This window comes from Vipera ursinii (assembly GCF_947247035.1).
Source record: "Vipera ursinii genome assembly, chromosome: 2".
In the NCBI taxonomy this organism is placed as follows: Eukaryota; Metazoa; Chordata; class Lepidosauria; order Squamata; family Viperidae; genus Vipera; species Vipera ursinii.
Genome location: NC_139513.1, coordinates 121,705,030 through 121,720,097, shown reverse-complemented (window position 1 = coordinate 121,720,097; position 15,068 = coordinate 121,705,030). Strand labels below are relative to the sequence as shown.

The window sequence follows — 15,068 nt, the reverse complement described above, 5'->3', positions numbered from 1 at the left end:
AAATACAACATACAAAAGTTAAAAGTAAAATTAAATTAATTTAGCCCTAACAATAAATAGTTAAAAATAAACCCCAAACCCTTAGTCCAGGCCAGCCTGTTCAAACAACCAGGTTTTCAGGTCACGGAGGAAAGAGCGAAGGTCGGGAGCCATCCGGAGCTCAACAGGCAATTGATTCCAGAAGGCAGGTGCGCCCACAGAGAATGCTCACCCCCTGGGGGCTGCCAGCCGGCACTCCCTGACCGACTGCACCCTGAGGAGGCCCTCTGTGGGAGCGCACAGGACGAAGGGAAGTTGACACCGGCAGCAGGTGCTCCTGTAAGTAATCCGGACCCATGTGATTTAGGGCTTTATAGGTCATCACCAGCACCTTGAATCTCACCCGGAGGGCAACTGGAAGCCAATGCAGCTCATGGAGAAGAGGTGTTACATGGGAGTATCGGGAGACCCCCATCACAACTTGCGTGGCTGCATTCTGCACCAGCTGAAGCCTCCGAGTGGTCCTCAAGGGCAGCCCCATGTAGAAAGCATTGCAGTAGTCTATTTGAGAGGTCACGAGCGCATGAGTGACTGTACGCAGGGCATCCTGGTCCACCTGGGCAAAAGCCCCCCTGGCCACAGCTCCTACATGATCTTCCAAACTAAGCTGTGAGTCAAGGAGGATGCCCAAGTTGCGAGCCCTATCTACGGGGGGTAACACCTCACCCCCCATAGTTAAAGATGGAATGGACTGAATTTCCCAAGATGCCGGTACGTACAACCACTCAGTCTTGTCGGGATTAAGCCGAAGCCTGTTCCTCCCCATCCAGACTCGAACCGCCTCCAGGCAATGGGACATCACATTGAGGGCATCACTGGGTTGGTTTGGGGTAGAGATGAAAAGCTGGGTATCATCAGCATACTGATGATACCCCACTCTAAAACCACGAATGATCTCACCCAGCGGCTTCATATAGATGTTGAACAGGAGAGGCGAGAGGACCGACCCCTGAGGAACTCCACAAACGAGAGGCCTCGAGGCCGACCTCTGCCCTCCTGCCAGCACTGACTGCAAACGACCCAGGAGGTAGGAGGAGAACCACTGCAAAACAGTGCCACCCACTCCCAACCCCCTGAGGCACCGCAGTAAGATACCATGGTCGCTGGTATCAAAAACCGCTGAGAGGTCTAATAGGACTAGGACAGAGGAACAACCCCTGTCCCGAGCCTGCCAGAGATCATTAACCAGCGTGACCAATGCCATCTCCGTGCTGTACCTAGGCCTAAAGCCCGATTGGTATGGGTCCAGATAATCAGCTTCCTCCAGGAACAGAGGGAGCTGGTGCACCACCACGCTCTCAACAACCTTCGCAAGAAAGCAAAGGTTGGAGACCGGATGATAGTTGTTCAAAATAGCCGGGTCCAGGGCAGGCTTCTTGAGGAGGGGCCTCACCACCACCTCCTTCAAGGTGGTAGGAAAGCTACCCTCCCTCAAACAAGCAGTTATTACTGTCTGGAGCCAGCCTCGTGTCCCCTCCCGAGCTGCATACACCAGCCAGGAGGGGCATGGGTCCAATAAACACATGGTGGACCTAAGCCTCCCCATGATCCTGTCCACATCTTCCGGAGTCACAGGGTCGAACTCTTCCCAGATAACATCATCAAGAACGCTCGTGTCTCCTCCATCAGACTCTGCCCAGTCGGAGTCCAGACCGGCCCGAATCCGAGTGATTTTGTCCGCCAGATGTTGGCTAAACTCCTCGACACGACCCTGCAAGGGCTCCCCCCTCACCTCCTGATTGAGGAGGGAGTGGGTCACCCTAAACAGGGCGGCCGGGCAATTATCTGTGGACGCGAAGAGGGCAGCGAAGTAGTTAGACTTCGCCGCCCTCATCGCCGCGAGATAAGACCTTGTAGAGGTTCTTAGTCGCAATCGGTCAGATTCAGACCGGCTGGAACTCCAACAGCTCTCTAGGCCCCGTCTCTGACGCTTCATCTCCCGGAGCTCCGCAGAAAACCATGAGCCCATTGGGATCTGTGCCGGGTCAGGGGCCGCATGGGCACAACGCGGTTGAGTGCCTCTGTGGCTGCCCTTTCCCAGGCTTCCACCAAGGCATCGGCCGGGCTGTGAGTGAAGGCGGCAGGCGGGGACCCAAGCGCCACCTGAAACCACTCTGGGTCCATTAGGCGCCTGGGGCGAAACCATCTGGTCGGTTCCGTGACCCAGTGACAGGGGGTGGCGAAATGGAAGGCCAGCCGCAGGAGATGATGATCGGTCCATGACAGGGGTATAATAGTTGGAAATCCCCCACCCAGATCATCTAACCACTGTCCAGATAAAAAAACAAAATCGAGCGTGTGACACCCCCCCATGAGTTAGGCCCTGAATTACTTGCATCAGGTCCATGGCCGTCATGGAAGCCATGAACTCCCGAGCCAACTCTGATGATCCCCCAGGGATGGAAGATTAAAGTCCCCCAAAATCATAAGTTTGGGGAACTCAATCACCAACCCCGAGAGGATGTCGAGAAGTTCAGGCAGGGCTGCTGCTATGCGACTGGGCAAAAGATACACCAGCAGCAAGCCCAACTGAGCCCTAGGGCCACATCTCAGGAGGAGTGACTCACACCCGAATATCTGGACAATGGTGGCCTCCCGCGGACATAAGGTCTCCCTCACAACCATCGCCACACCCCCGACCCTACGCTGAGCCCTAGGCCGGTGGAGCACCCAGAAACCTGGTGGGCAGAGATCAGTCAGAGGGACACCACCCTCTGGGCCCAACCAGGTCTCCGTAATGCAAGCCAGGTCTGCACACTCCTCCTCAACCAAATCTCGGATGAGAGGAGCCTTATTAACTACGGACCTGGCATTAAAATACACAAGCCTAAGCTCAGGTGACTGCTCACCGTCGCTCCCGGAACCATGGGTCAAAACCAGAGAGTCGGAGCACATCACCGCTTGAAGACAGTGGGGACGCACTCCCGGATGTCGATACGGCCCTCCGTGCAATCACCTGCTGCCATTCCCAAACATCGTGGGGATCTGCAATCCCACACCCCACTCCGGAGCCCCGGAGGCGCCCAACCCAGGCCCCATCCCACCGTGATCTGTCCTGAGCCTGCACTGAACAGTGGTTGGTGGACACCCCCCAAATTCCAACCAAGACCGCGATCCCTCTCCCCTCCCTAATCCTTTAAAATATCTAGATAAAAAACAAACCAGGGGCCTCTTCCTAGATTTATACCGGAGGCTCCTATCCCTGCCCAACCATCTCTCAGGGTCCCAACAATTGGGCCCATCATCAAGAGGAGAAGTAAAGAAGAAGGCGGGTCGCACCCAGGAAGGGGAGGCACCCCTGAGAGTGAATAAATCCATGCTAGTGTAATATAGGCGAGCCATAATTGTCCATGCAGGTCAAGCAAAGGCAGTCCCATGATTGATAAGGATGATCCAAAATCAGAAGGTAGTCCGCCAAACCATCTCCACTCTCACTCGAGCTGGATAACCTCCGAAGCATGTCGGCCACCGTCCTCTCACGACAGTCACAGGCCTGATCATGGAAGCGGAATGAAATACACGTCCAGGGGAAGGCATACCCCGCATAGATCTCTCACCTCCAGGGAGGGTAGCGATGGTAGTGATGGTACATCTGAGCCACCCTCTCACAGTGACTCAACTCCCGGGTCCTTCTGAGTCCTTTGGGGTCACGGAAGACAGAGGCACTAAGCAGCAATTGTCCAAAGGCATAAAGGCCTTCTGATAACATAATAGAAAAGATGTCCCGGCTGCAAAAAGTCCTTCTCCGTAGAAGGAAAGGGTCAGGCAACAAGCGGGTCCAACACCAGCCGATGGAATACCAACAGGCCTGAGTCCAGCTGCTTTCCTGACTTATAGAGAAGAGGCTACAGAGATAGGTCAGCTTTGCTAGTCTTCTCCTAGTGCAGGGGTAGGCAACCTTGGCTCTTTTATGACGCCTGGACTTCAACTCAGGAATTCTGGGAGTTGAAGTCCAAGCGTCATAAAAGAGCCAAGGTTGCCTACCCCTGTCCTAGTGCACAATCTCACATGAGGTTAGACACATTGTGGAGAAAGTGGACAGAGATTCTGTACCCCCCAAATTGTGATTGTTGTCCCTGTTAGTGTGACCGTGTGCTGCCAGAGCACTATTAAGCAGTTTGAGTTCAAATTCATTTAATTTGAACAGACTAAATGTGCTGTGGGACCATGCAAATCTCGTATTAAAGTAGTCTCACTGGAGCTTAAAAAACAAAGCTGCTGTTTAAAAGCTCTTTCCAAAACCAGGAAACCCCTTAAAAATCTTGTGACTCTGTTTTCCTCTCAATATTAAGTGTGTCCTCCAGTCAACAAATACCTACTTGGTTTATCATATGAAAAAGGTCTGATTCTGTTCATAGACGAACAGTTGAGTTCAGTGACTAAGCTTAGGGGGCTCTTTCAGTACCTAAAGGGGGAAAAATCTACAGGAGCCAGGAAAGTTATATTTTATAAGTCACATGAGCAAGATTATAGCAAGGCAAAGAACCTCATTTATAATAGGTTAGATAACGAGATTATTGAAATAAGATAATCTTTTACCATTGAGCAAATGAAAGAATTCCTGGCAGTTCTAAAATAAACACAAACGTGTTTGTTCCTTTCATTGTATTTAATCACGGGATTTTCTCAGATTAGGGGAGATTCAGTGAAATCTGAGAATATTTGTGGCATCTGATCTAGTCTTTCTCAAGATATTGCTTTATTTCCAAAACATATGTAATTAAAGAATTCATTTATCTATAGAGGCCAGAGGTCAAACTATAGAAGAGAAGTCTTGTAATTTAAGTGCTGGCTAGTTTCACAAATATAGGTTCATCTGGTGTGGAAATTATTCAACACATTGCATCTCAGGAGATTTATGATTTTGGAAATTCCTAGAAATTTCATAACTTTGCTGAGTGTGGGATGTAATACAAAGGACTATGTTACTGTGTGTGTTTGTGTGTGTGTGTGTGAATTCCACTGCTGAAAATGTGAGCTTTGACTTCTCCAAAAAACATGTGATTCCTTAAAAAGGGAATTATTCCAAGTTGCTATATGGTCCCATTTAGTTATTTATTAGATTTTTATTTCACATCTTTATTACTTTGTAAGCAACAAACATATATACAATGGACCACACAGCTGGCTTCATATCTAAGGTAGAACTTGAACTCATGGTCTCTTAGTTCCTAGGTCAGGACTTTAACCACTAGACCAGACTGACTTCCATTCCCTTTTTGCTCCTGGAGGGCACTGCTACTTGGCTTAATGGCAGAAAGTACCAGAGGCACTTTCCTCATTTACTTATCATTCCTGCCTGCTTGTTTCACTTCTGCTAAAATAAAATGAGGAACTTTTCTGTATTTCTGCTCGCCATGATTGGGAGACTCTGAAATAGAAAACTGAGCCTTGTAAGGATTTCTGGTTTTCACCCCTGCAATTTGCCCCCAAATGTTGATGTTTCGAAGCCAAGTTTTTCCGTTTCCCTGATTAATTTATTCCACGTTGGTATATAATAATTATTTTTCTATCGATATCAAACCAAAGATGTTGATCCAAACCAACTGGAAGCCCTGCTCCCGTGACGAAAGCCATCCAGTGAAATAAACGAGTCTGTAATCCGGAAGAGCATTAAACCCATTTCAGAAATAGATCGTTGAATAGGGGTCTCTGCCACTGGATCATGCAGCCCCTCCATCTCACCTTCTCTGTTCAACTGATCCCGCTCTCAAACTGATCCCTCTTCTACAGTCAGAACACTGACTCTCTTTGGCAGACATGTCAAACACAAGGCCCGGGGGCCGGATCCGGCCCACAAAGTGGTTTCATGTGGCCCGCGAAGCCATCCTGGAAACAGTGAGGGAATGGCCCCCGCTGCCTTGGCCCTGGCCCAGAGACCCTCAGATCTGTCCCACTCCTGCCCAGGCCCCCATAGGCACCCTTGATGAGAACGATGTAGAGCTGGCCATGCCCACCCAGTAGGCCATACGCACTCCAGCCACGCCCACCCAATAGGCCACGCCCACCCTGGCCATAGCCACCCGGCCCGCCGAGGGCAACTACAATGCTGATGTGGCCCTCAATGAAATTGAGTTTGACACCCCTGCTCTTTGGGGATCTGGTGCATATCAAGGTAGAGAGCCCACTTGGAAAGAACCAGTTTCTCCTGCCGCCCTATTAAGAACGGCTCCGGAGAACTGTGTCCAGGGAGAAAAAAAGGCGCAAGTAGGGCTGAGCTGCAAGTTACACGGAAGCAGGGCAAGGCGCGTTGCAAGCACGAGGCAGGCAGGCTGTCCTGCAGCTACATCCTCATCCCAACGAAAAAAAAGAAAAAAAAATCCCCTCCTGAGCCGCGGCCTGATTGGCAAACCAGCTGCCTGGCTATCGTCCATCTTCAACAATTACACACCCAAAGCGCTCCATTTGTGCTCAGCAGAATACGTGACCGTGTAGGAAACAACGACACAACAACAAGTGCTGATGAGATGAGGTCCGAGGCCACCAGCGGCCCAGGCAGGCGAAAGCGCTGGCAAGCTTCGGTCCACCGGCGGCTGGCTGGCCGGCTCGGGCGCTCTCCCTTCCCGAGCGCAGGAAAGGGGCGGTTCCGCGCCTGGGCAAGGAGAGGAGGGGCAGAGGCAGCGTGGCCGGAGCTCTCGAAGCAGCCCCGGGCAGTTCCTGCTCCTTGCGCGGGGAGCCACCATGACCAGCAACGGAGCAGACAGCCAGGGCGCCCCTCCGGCGCGCAACGGGGCCCCCGCCGCGCTTCCGCCCGCGGCGAAGCCTTTGTCGCTCGGCAAGAGTTACGACCTCTCCGGCAAGGTGTGAGCCTGCCCCGAGTGGGCAGCAGGGGGCACAAGAGAGGGCAGGGAACGTGGGAGGGGGAGGAGGATCTTGGCGGCTGTCATCGCGGGCAAGGCAAGACGACCAAAGGCCAAGAGCAGGGGTCTTCAAACTGGGCCCTTTTATGACTTGTGGACTTCAACTCCCAGAATTCCTCAGCCAGCTTTGCTGGCTGAGGAATTCTGGGAGTTGAAGTCCACAAGTCATAAAAGGGCCCAGTTTGAAGACCCCTGGCCAAGAGGCATCGTAGTAAACACGCTCCCCTTCCCCAAATTGACTTGGAGAAGTAGTGTGTGTGTGTGTGGGGGAGACTTAGTACCCGCCCCGCTTCACGCTCTCCCTGCTAGCTTTTCCCCCCACCCAACACCTCTGAAGGGTTCAATTTCGCCCGTGAACTTGGATAAGACGACCAAGGGCAGGATAAAGGGGCAAGTCTTTAGGCACCCAGCCTAATTTGGAAAAACGGTGGTGGGGCACAGGTCTGCTCGGAGAGTCTCTTTCAGGTGGTTATTTGTAATCCAGATGGTTATTTGTGAGGAAAAAAAAAAGACCAAGGGCATTTGTCTTCGTGTTTGACCACTGAATTATGATTTTAGTATTGCCATTCCTACCCACACTCAACTGTATTGCTGCATCCTTAAGGGATGCCTACCGGTAGTTAACAGAAATTCAACAGGTCGTTTCTTTAGATGGGGACAGTACGGCTACTGAATATTTTTCCTGCATTCGCGGGCAGGAAATCAACCCCTCAAAGTGCAGAGGTCCCTATGGCTTTGAAAATGGGCTCTTTTCTAAGTCCTGATGAATTCTTGGTTACAACTGTGCTAGGTTCATGTTCAGTCAGGTCGAGCTCTGCCTCCATAGACGATACAGCTAGTCCTCGGCTTACGACCACAATTGAGCCCCAAAAAATCTGTTGCTAAGTGAGACAGCTTTTAAGTGAGTTTTGCCCCATTTTACGAACTTTCCTGCCACAGCACTGCAGTTGTTTAAAGTTAGTGACACGGCTGTTACGTGAATCTGGCTTCCCCATTGACTTTGCTTGTCAGAAGGTCACAAGGTGGATCACATGACTGCAGGAAACGGCAACTGTCATAAATATGACTCGGTTGCCAAGCATCTGAATTTTGATCGCATGACCATGACGTTGCTGCAAGGAGTCGTAAGTGTGAAAAACGGACATAGGTCACTTTTTTCAGTGCCATTGTAACTTTGGTCACTAAATGAACTGTTGTAAGTCGAGGACTATGTAAAGTGGATCATTAAGGGCCGGAGCAGGATGATCACACAATTTGCTTCCTCTTTAGCAAGACCGCTTGTTTAAATCGATGCTCAATAGACAGGGTTTGCACTGTTCTCCTTTGCAGCAGCAGCTGTAGCTGTTGCTATTCAAACCACATTGGGAGGAAGCAGCTAAAGTGGGAAGCTAATCAGGAGATGCATCTCAGAAAGAAAGCAAAGATGGGGTAAGGGTTTGGCAAGGCAGCGAAGTCCACTTCCTCACACTCAGAGCTTGCACAGATCTCCTCAGCCGAGACATGAACTCCAGCAATCGTGCTGCACGGTCACTGTTTATTGGGTACTGGCAAATACTGCATATACTAATTATGTTGCAAGTTAGTTATTTCATTTATATCCTGGTGTTTCTTTGTGCCACCATAAGCATCCTCAATGATGGTCCTGCAAAATTGCCTGCTTTGTGGTGAAGAACCAGCTTGTCCTAAGAAGGCAGCTGAAGTGTCGTTATAGCTAGCAAAGTGATTTTGTGAATATATCTAAGTGTCTATTGCTTTCCCTTATGCAAGGAATTGTAGTAGCATCAGTTTCTAGTGCTAATATTCATGCTTCCATCAGAGTTGGACAGTAGATCAGTATTCTAGTAAACAGAAATATGTATGAGGATACAACAGAAATCAAGTGAAATAATGCACTTTTCTCTGTGAAGGAAGGGCCGCTGCATAATCATGTTGGAAATTTAAAATATTGTTGGCTGTCTAATGACAAAAACCCACCGCCCAAAATGGCACAGGGGACATGCTCAATAACAACTCAAATTATCTGCACACAATAACTGTAGTATCTTTCCTTACCATTACTGATTTTGTTCCCTGTAGTAGAATGAAGCTCCTGTGCTAGACTTCATTTGGACAAAATAATAATAATGCCTGGCTAAGCATGTATTTTATGCTTTGGGGAAGCAAAGGAGTGACTCCACTGCCTCCCACTTCCTAGTGAAAGTAGAGTCTTGAGGGCATGAAGGATATTCAATTGCAGGGAAGACAGAACTCACCTCCTGCCTCAGCTAATGACTTGGCTCTCACATCACCCTAAAACACGGATTATTTAATAATAGATTAGTGTATGAGCCACAATTGGCTGGAGACATATTACAAGCTAAGCTGTAGCTGTTTTACAAGTTATAGGAAAGGTGAGTTCATATTACATAGAGTAATCCTCGACTTACAACCACAATTGAGCCCAAAATATCTGTTGCTAAGCGAGACAATTATTGAGTTTTGCCCCGTTTTGCAACCTACCTTGCCACAGTTGTTAAGTGAACCCTGCAGTTGTTAAGTTAATAACATGGTGGTTAAGTGAATCTGGCTTCCCCATTGAGCTTGCTTGTCAGAAGGTTGCAAAAGGTGATCACACGACTGCGGGATACTGCAACAGTCATAATACACGCCATTTGCCAAGCATCCAAGTTTTTATCACGTGACCGTGGAGATGCTTCAGTGGTCGTAAGTGTGAAATAACTCATGTCATAAGTCACTTCTTTAAGTGGTGGTGTAACTTTGAATGGTCACTAAATGAATGATTGTAAGTCGAGGACTACCTATACTAAGGCCCCGTTATGGATTGGTCCTATATTTTCGCTCATCGGAATCAGGCTGCTGGGCCTGGAAGCAGAAGAAAACATTTTTGGCTACCAGGTCTTTTGCAACCTTAAATCCAAAAAGCCCTGTTTTAATGCAGCTTACTCAAGTCACTCTGCTTCCACATTGCTTCTAGCAGGGGATCCTTCAAAAGGACCATAGCCCGGCCTCCACCAGAGAGCCCCACTCTCTCCCAGTTACTCTAATGTAGCTGCCAGTTGTTAGTGGTGCTTTTTTTGGTTCTGGAACTGCTGCTTCTTCTTCCTCTTCCTGACACCCAAGAAAGGCAGGACGCCAAAAAAAAAAAAAAAGAGAGAGAGAGACACTGAGAAGAAGAAGCAACAACAATCAAAGAAGTTTTGCAAATTGGCCCTGGGTCCTGGGCCATTCCGTCACAGCAATCATTCCTGGCCTGTTCTAGCTTCCTTCCCCCCGCGTGGCCCTTTCTGGCTCAGGTGGACTACAACTCGCATGGATTACAACTTCAGATACATTGTCCAACCTTCCTGCAAGGGCCTCAGGCAGGAAAATCTGTATGGTTCTTCCCTGCATGAGTCCCTGTTCTGGGACTGGCTGCCTTCTATTAAACCAACACTCCCTCCATAATAAAAATGCAGAGAGAGGACATTCTTAAAGTCCTCTCTCTTAAAGTGAAATTAGTTGTGGCAGTTTCCCCAAACTTGGTTCTTTTCAGGTAGGGTGTGTTGCAGCTTCCCATTTTCTCAGTTGTTCTGAATCTAAGCTTACTTTGCTTCAGGGTCCAATTTGGGTCGGTCGCCGGGACCACCAAAGGTTCTGAGCTTTCGGACTTGTGCTGAGGGAACTTCCCTCTCACCAAATGTCTGTGAGAGAAGTTCCTTGAGGATGGGCTCCAGCATTAGTCTGAAAGCCCGGAAGACTAAACCTCTGGTTGTGGCGACTGACCCAGATTGGATCCTGCAACATTGTCCTGGGACACGTATACTTACTCGCCATCTCTCCTTAGTTTGTTTCCTTTTTCTTTTAAGAACCATTTTTCAAGTCTGGACTGCTAGGAGGAGTCCAGTGTTTGTTGTTCTGCCAGGGCTGTTGATGGATCCCCCCCCCCCAATGATTGCTGTTATCTCTGAGCTGGGTGGGCTGATTTTTTTTTTTTGTAGGAGGACAAATGCTGGCTAATCCACATTTCTCCCTGGGATAAATTCCAGAAAGGTGAGAGAGTATGTGCTCTCTCCCTTTTGTGGACCAGAACACCTTAAAATGAAAATGCCCACACAATCCTACGCCACAATAAATCCTTAAGATGCCCTATGGCGAGTCCTTTCTAACTAATCAGAATAGCCTCAGTTATGGCTTTTCCTTCCCTGGGGTAAATAGGGAATCCAAACATGCCAACCAAGCTGGTGGGGCTTTTACGCTGAAAGTCTGTTTGCTTAGAAGGAGTGGATACCGGCCAGCCTGTTTGCTCTGCTGTCTTACGACAGAGGTGAGAAAGGGGCAAGAAAGGAAGAGAGCCCCAGAGCTTATGGATCTTCTCCTGATAATTGGGATGGATTACAATGATACCTCTCAGGTTTTGATCTAGCCTAAGGGTGGGGGGACCTTGGCCCTTTTGTGACTTGTGGACTTCAATTCCCCGTATGGCTGGCTCGGGAATTCTGGGAGTTGAGGTCCACAAGTTATAAAAGGGCCAAGAGCCTTGGTGGAGCAGTGGGCTAATTTATTTATTTATTTATTTATTTTTGGGACTTATATGCCGCCCTATCTCCCGAAGGACTCAGGGCGGCTAACAACAATAAAAAACAACAATACAAAAATTAAAAAAGAATTAAATAACAGCCCCAAAATAAATTAACTACAGTTAAAAATTAAAACATATTTAAAAACCCATCATCAATCCAGGTCAGCCAGATGGAAGAGAAAAGTTTTGAGGTCACGGCGAAAGGACCGGAGGTCCGGGGCCATCCGAAGCTCAAGGGGGAGTTGGTTCCAAAGGGCTGGTGCTCCCACAGAGAAGGCCCGCACCCTGGGGGTCGCCAGCCGACATTGTCTGGCCGATGGCACCCTGCCTCCTTAAGTAACACCAGCTGCCTGCAATTAGTGCAGGTTCGAGTCCCACCAGGCTCAAGGTTGACTCAGCCTTCCATCCTTCCGAGGTAGGTAAAATGAGGACCCAGATTGTTGGGGGCAATAAGCTGACTTTGTAATAATGCCGCTTGGGGGTTGTGTGAAAGCCCTAATAAGCAGGCATATACACAGAATGAAGGCTATTGCTAAGCACATTGATTTGTGCTTTAAATTGTAAGCCGCCCTGAGTCTTCGGAGAAGGGCGGGATATAAATGGGATTTTTAAAAAAAAGATTCCCCACCCCTAATCTAACCCATGGATTCTTTGTGTATACAGTCACAGTGACATCAAAGGAAATAGACAAAAGCCCATGGAAGAAGGAACTGGTTGTTAGAAATATACTTCAGATTTAATCTAGAGTATCAGCAACAAACAGTTCCTTCTTTCTCCACCCTTTGTCTATATAACATCGTGGATCAATGACAAATCTGATCCCAGGGAGTGACAAAAGAGGCTGGGTTTGAACTGTGCCCTTGGGGATTACTTGGAGAATTAGTAAAATATTTGGATTAGGCAGAGGTAACATTAGCTAATGGACTCTTCCCTTGCATAGGGCAAAGGTGAGGAGTGCAGCTCTCTCTGAGCTGGGGTTTCTGACATCTCACCAGGGCTTCCCACACCATTGGGTGACCCCACCATCCTACACGATTCAGTGCATAACTCCTGATCCTGTGCATGTTTCTGTGCAAGTAGTCTCAGTCCCATTCCCAGATAAGAGCACAGATAGGATAATACTCTGTCTTGAGTGAACACAGCGAGGCTGACAGTGAGAACTGAAGAGGGTCCGAGGCAGCAGAAGGCAGGACTCCCATAAATGGAGCCAAGAAACTATTGTAGGCTCTACAAAAGTTCCCTTAAATTGGAATTAATAATTGTAAGTAAGGAAGTGTAATTATTATAATTCTTAAACTGAGGAGCAGTAACTCAGAAGCAGTTGGAAGATTTAAGCCCTGTCATATTAGCTCATTGCTTCTCAACTGGCTGGGGAATTCTGGGAGTTGAAGTTTGCATGTCTTAAAGTTGCCAAGGTTGAAAAACACTGTACTTCAGGCAACCTTGGCTCTTTTATGACTCGTGGACTTCAACTCCCAGAATTCCTCAGCCAGGAATTCTGGGAGTTGAAGTCCACGAGTCATAAAAGAGCCAAGGTTGCCTACCCCTGTGACCTAGACATAGCTGGCTGAGGAATTCTGGGAGTTGAAGTCCACGAGTCATAAAAGAGCCAAGGTTGCCTACCCCTGTGACCTAGACATAGCTGGTTGAGGAATTCTGGGAGTTGAAGTCCACGAGTCATAAAAGAGCCAAGGTTGCCTACCCCTGTGACCTAGACAGCTGCCCTGACATTTCAGGAAGATGCTGAAGTCCTTGAACAAGGCATAGGGCTCCTGTGCTTCCAGAGATGTAATTTGTCCAGAGTAGCCTAGCTAGAAGGCTAAGCAAAAGCACAAGTCGGACCATATGGCATGAAGTATAAATATAAATGGGCTGTTTGTTTCCATTGAAAACAGCAGCTGGTACTTACAAGCTGATCTCCCTATCTTTTGTGCGGAAGAGAGGAAACACTGACAAGGAAGAGGTGCTTTCAGTAATGAAGAAAATAAGGACAAGAAGTTAAGGAGCGTTTATAACCTTTCATCACTCCAGAGAAAGATGTGTGGGGCCAGCTCACACATGAACTCCAAAGTCTCTCAGAGAAGCAGGATGGTGGCAAAGATACCCCTCAGAAATAATTAATAATAATAATAATAATAATAATAATAATAATAATAATAATAATAATAATAATAATAAGAAGAAGAAGAAGAAGAAGAAGAAGAAGAAGAAGAAGAAGAAGTTGGAAGGGACCTTGGAGGTCATCTAGTGCAACCCCCTGCTAAGGCAGGAAACCCTATACCATTTCAGACAAATGGCTGTCCAGTCTTTTCTTAAAAACTTCCAGTGTTGGAGCATTCACCACTTCTGGAGGCAGGTTGTTCCACTGGTTAATGTTCACCTGCATGGGAGAACTTCTCTTGAGGGAGCACAATAGGAAGGAAGATTTGCCAAACATGCCCTGTCAAGCCAACAACTCTATTTCTGGAGTTCAATTTCCACCACTGCTAGTTATGCAAGGACTGGAGAGAAATATGAAAATATAGGAATTTATTTTGCCAGGGCCACAAAGGGATACCACCTCTTTCATTGAGAAGACTTGGGACTAGAAAGGGAGATCATGGTTTTCCTTGAGCTAAATCTTCCTTAAAAAATTAACAAAGTATCCTCTGTTTCGATACATTTTAAAACATCCTTTTTTCAACTTGGTCCAGATTTGCTTAATTTAAATTACAATTCCCAACCAGGTGGTGCCTTTGGCAAACCTGGAGAGCATGAGATGGAGAAGTTTGACCTACACCATCCTTGTAAGCTTGCTATAACACTAAAGGGGGAGATAAGCAGAAAGGAGTGGACACTTTAAAGATTTCCCAAGTACTTGCCTTGGACTTCAGGCAAGCACAAGACTATTCTGCTATTGATCACAGCAGTCCAACTTTTTCACTCTTCTGCAAACCTGATTGAAACAACTGTAATGCAATGAATTACATAAGGAAATTGGCTTCTTAAAGATGTGACATCTTTTCTTTCAGTCTCACACGGAATCCTGAAAAAAGTTGGGGCACTTTGATTAGTACCGGAGAGGAGCTGTGCTTATAGGAGATCTAAAGCAGGGGTCTTCAAACTTGGCCCTTTTATGACTTGTGGATTTCAACTCCCAGAATCTAAAGCAGGGGTCTTCAAACATGGCCCTTTTATGACTTGTGGACTTCAACTCCCAGAAGTCCTCAGCCAGTGTGCCTGGCTGAGGAATTCTGGGAGTTGAAGTCCACAAGTCATAAAAGGGCCAAGTTTGAAGACCTCTGATCTAAAGCATTGTTTTGTTTTGTTTTTAATTATCTGTTATAAGCCTTGTTAAGTCTGTGGCCGTATTTCTCAACTGTGGCAACTTGGGGACTTCAGTTCCCAGATTTCCCAGCCAGTGTAAGAAGTCTACACATCTTAAATTTGCCACAGTTGAGAAACACTGTTCTACGGTGGCAAAAAATAAATAAAAAAATCAGGACGTTTTGTAAAAACGTAAGCTTTTTAATAATATTTATTAATCGGAAAAGGCGCCAGCAGATTCCTAATTTTCTGCTAAGTTCTCCATATTGAGTTACGGCCAGCATTGATGTTATAAGACTGTTTTA

The 15,068-nt window shown here is 47.6% G+C and overlaps 1 protein-coding gene across 2 annotated transcripts in view; it reads left to right on the top strand.

Annotated features, from left to right (window-relative positions):
- Positions 1 to 6,717: 6,717 nt before the first annotated feature.
- The window catches only part of RAB37 (RAB37, member RAS oncogene family), a gene marked incomplete at its 5' end in the record, with an annotated part of 32,265 nt that continues 23,914 nt past the window's right edge, over positions 6,718 to 15,068 (top strand). Inside the window, one exon of one of the 2 annotated variants that reach the window (XM_083353149.1) lies at positions 6,718 to 6,840. In XM_083353149.1, the coding sequence (XP_083209275.1) occupies positions 6,721 to 6,840 (120 nt within the window). The remainder of the gene's footprint in view (positions 6,841 to 15,068) is intronic. The other variant, XM_083353148.1, reaches the window with a different exon arrangement.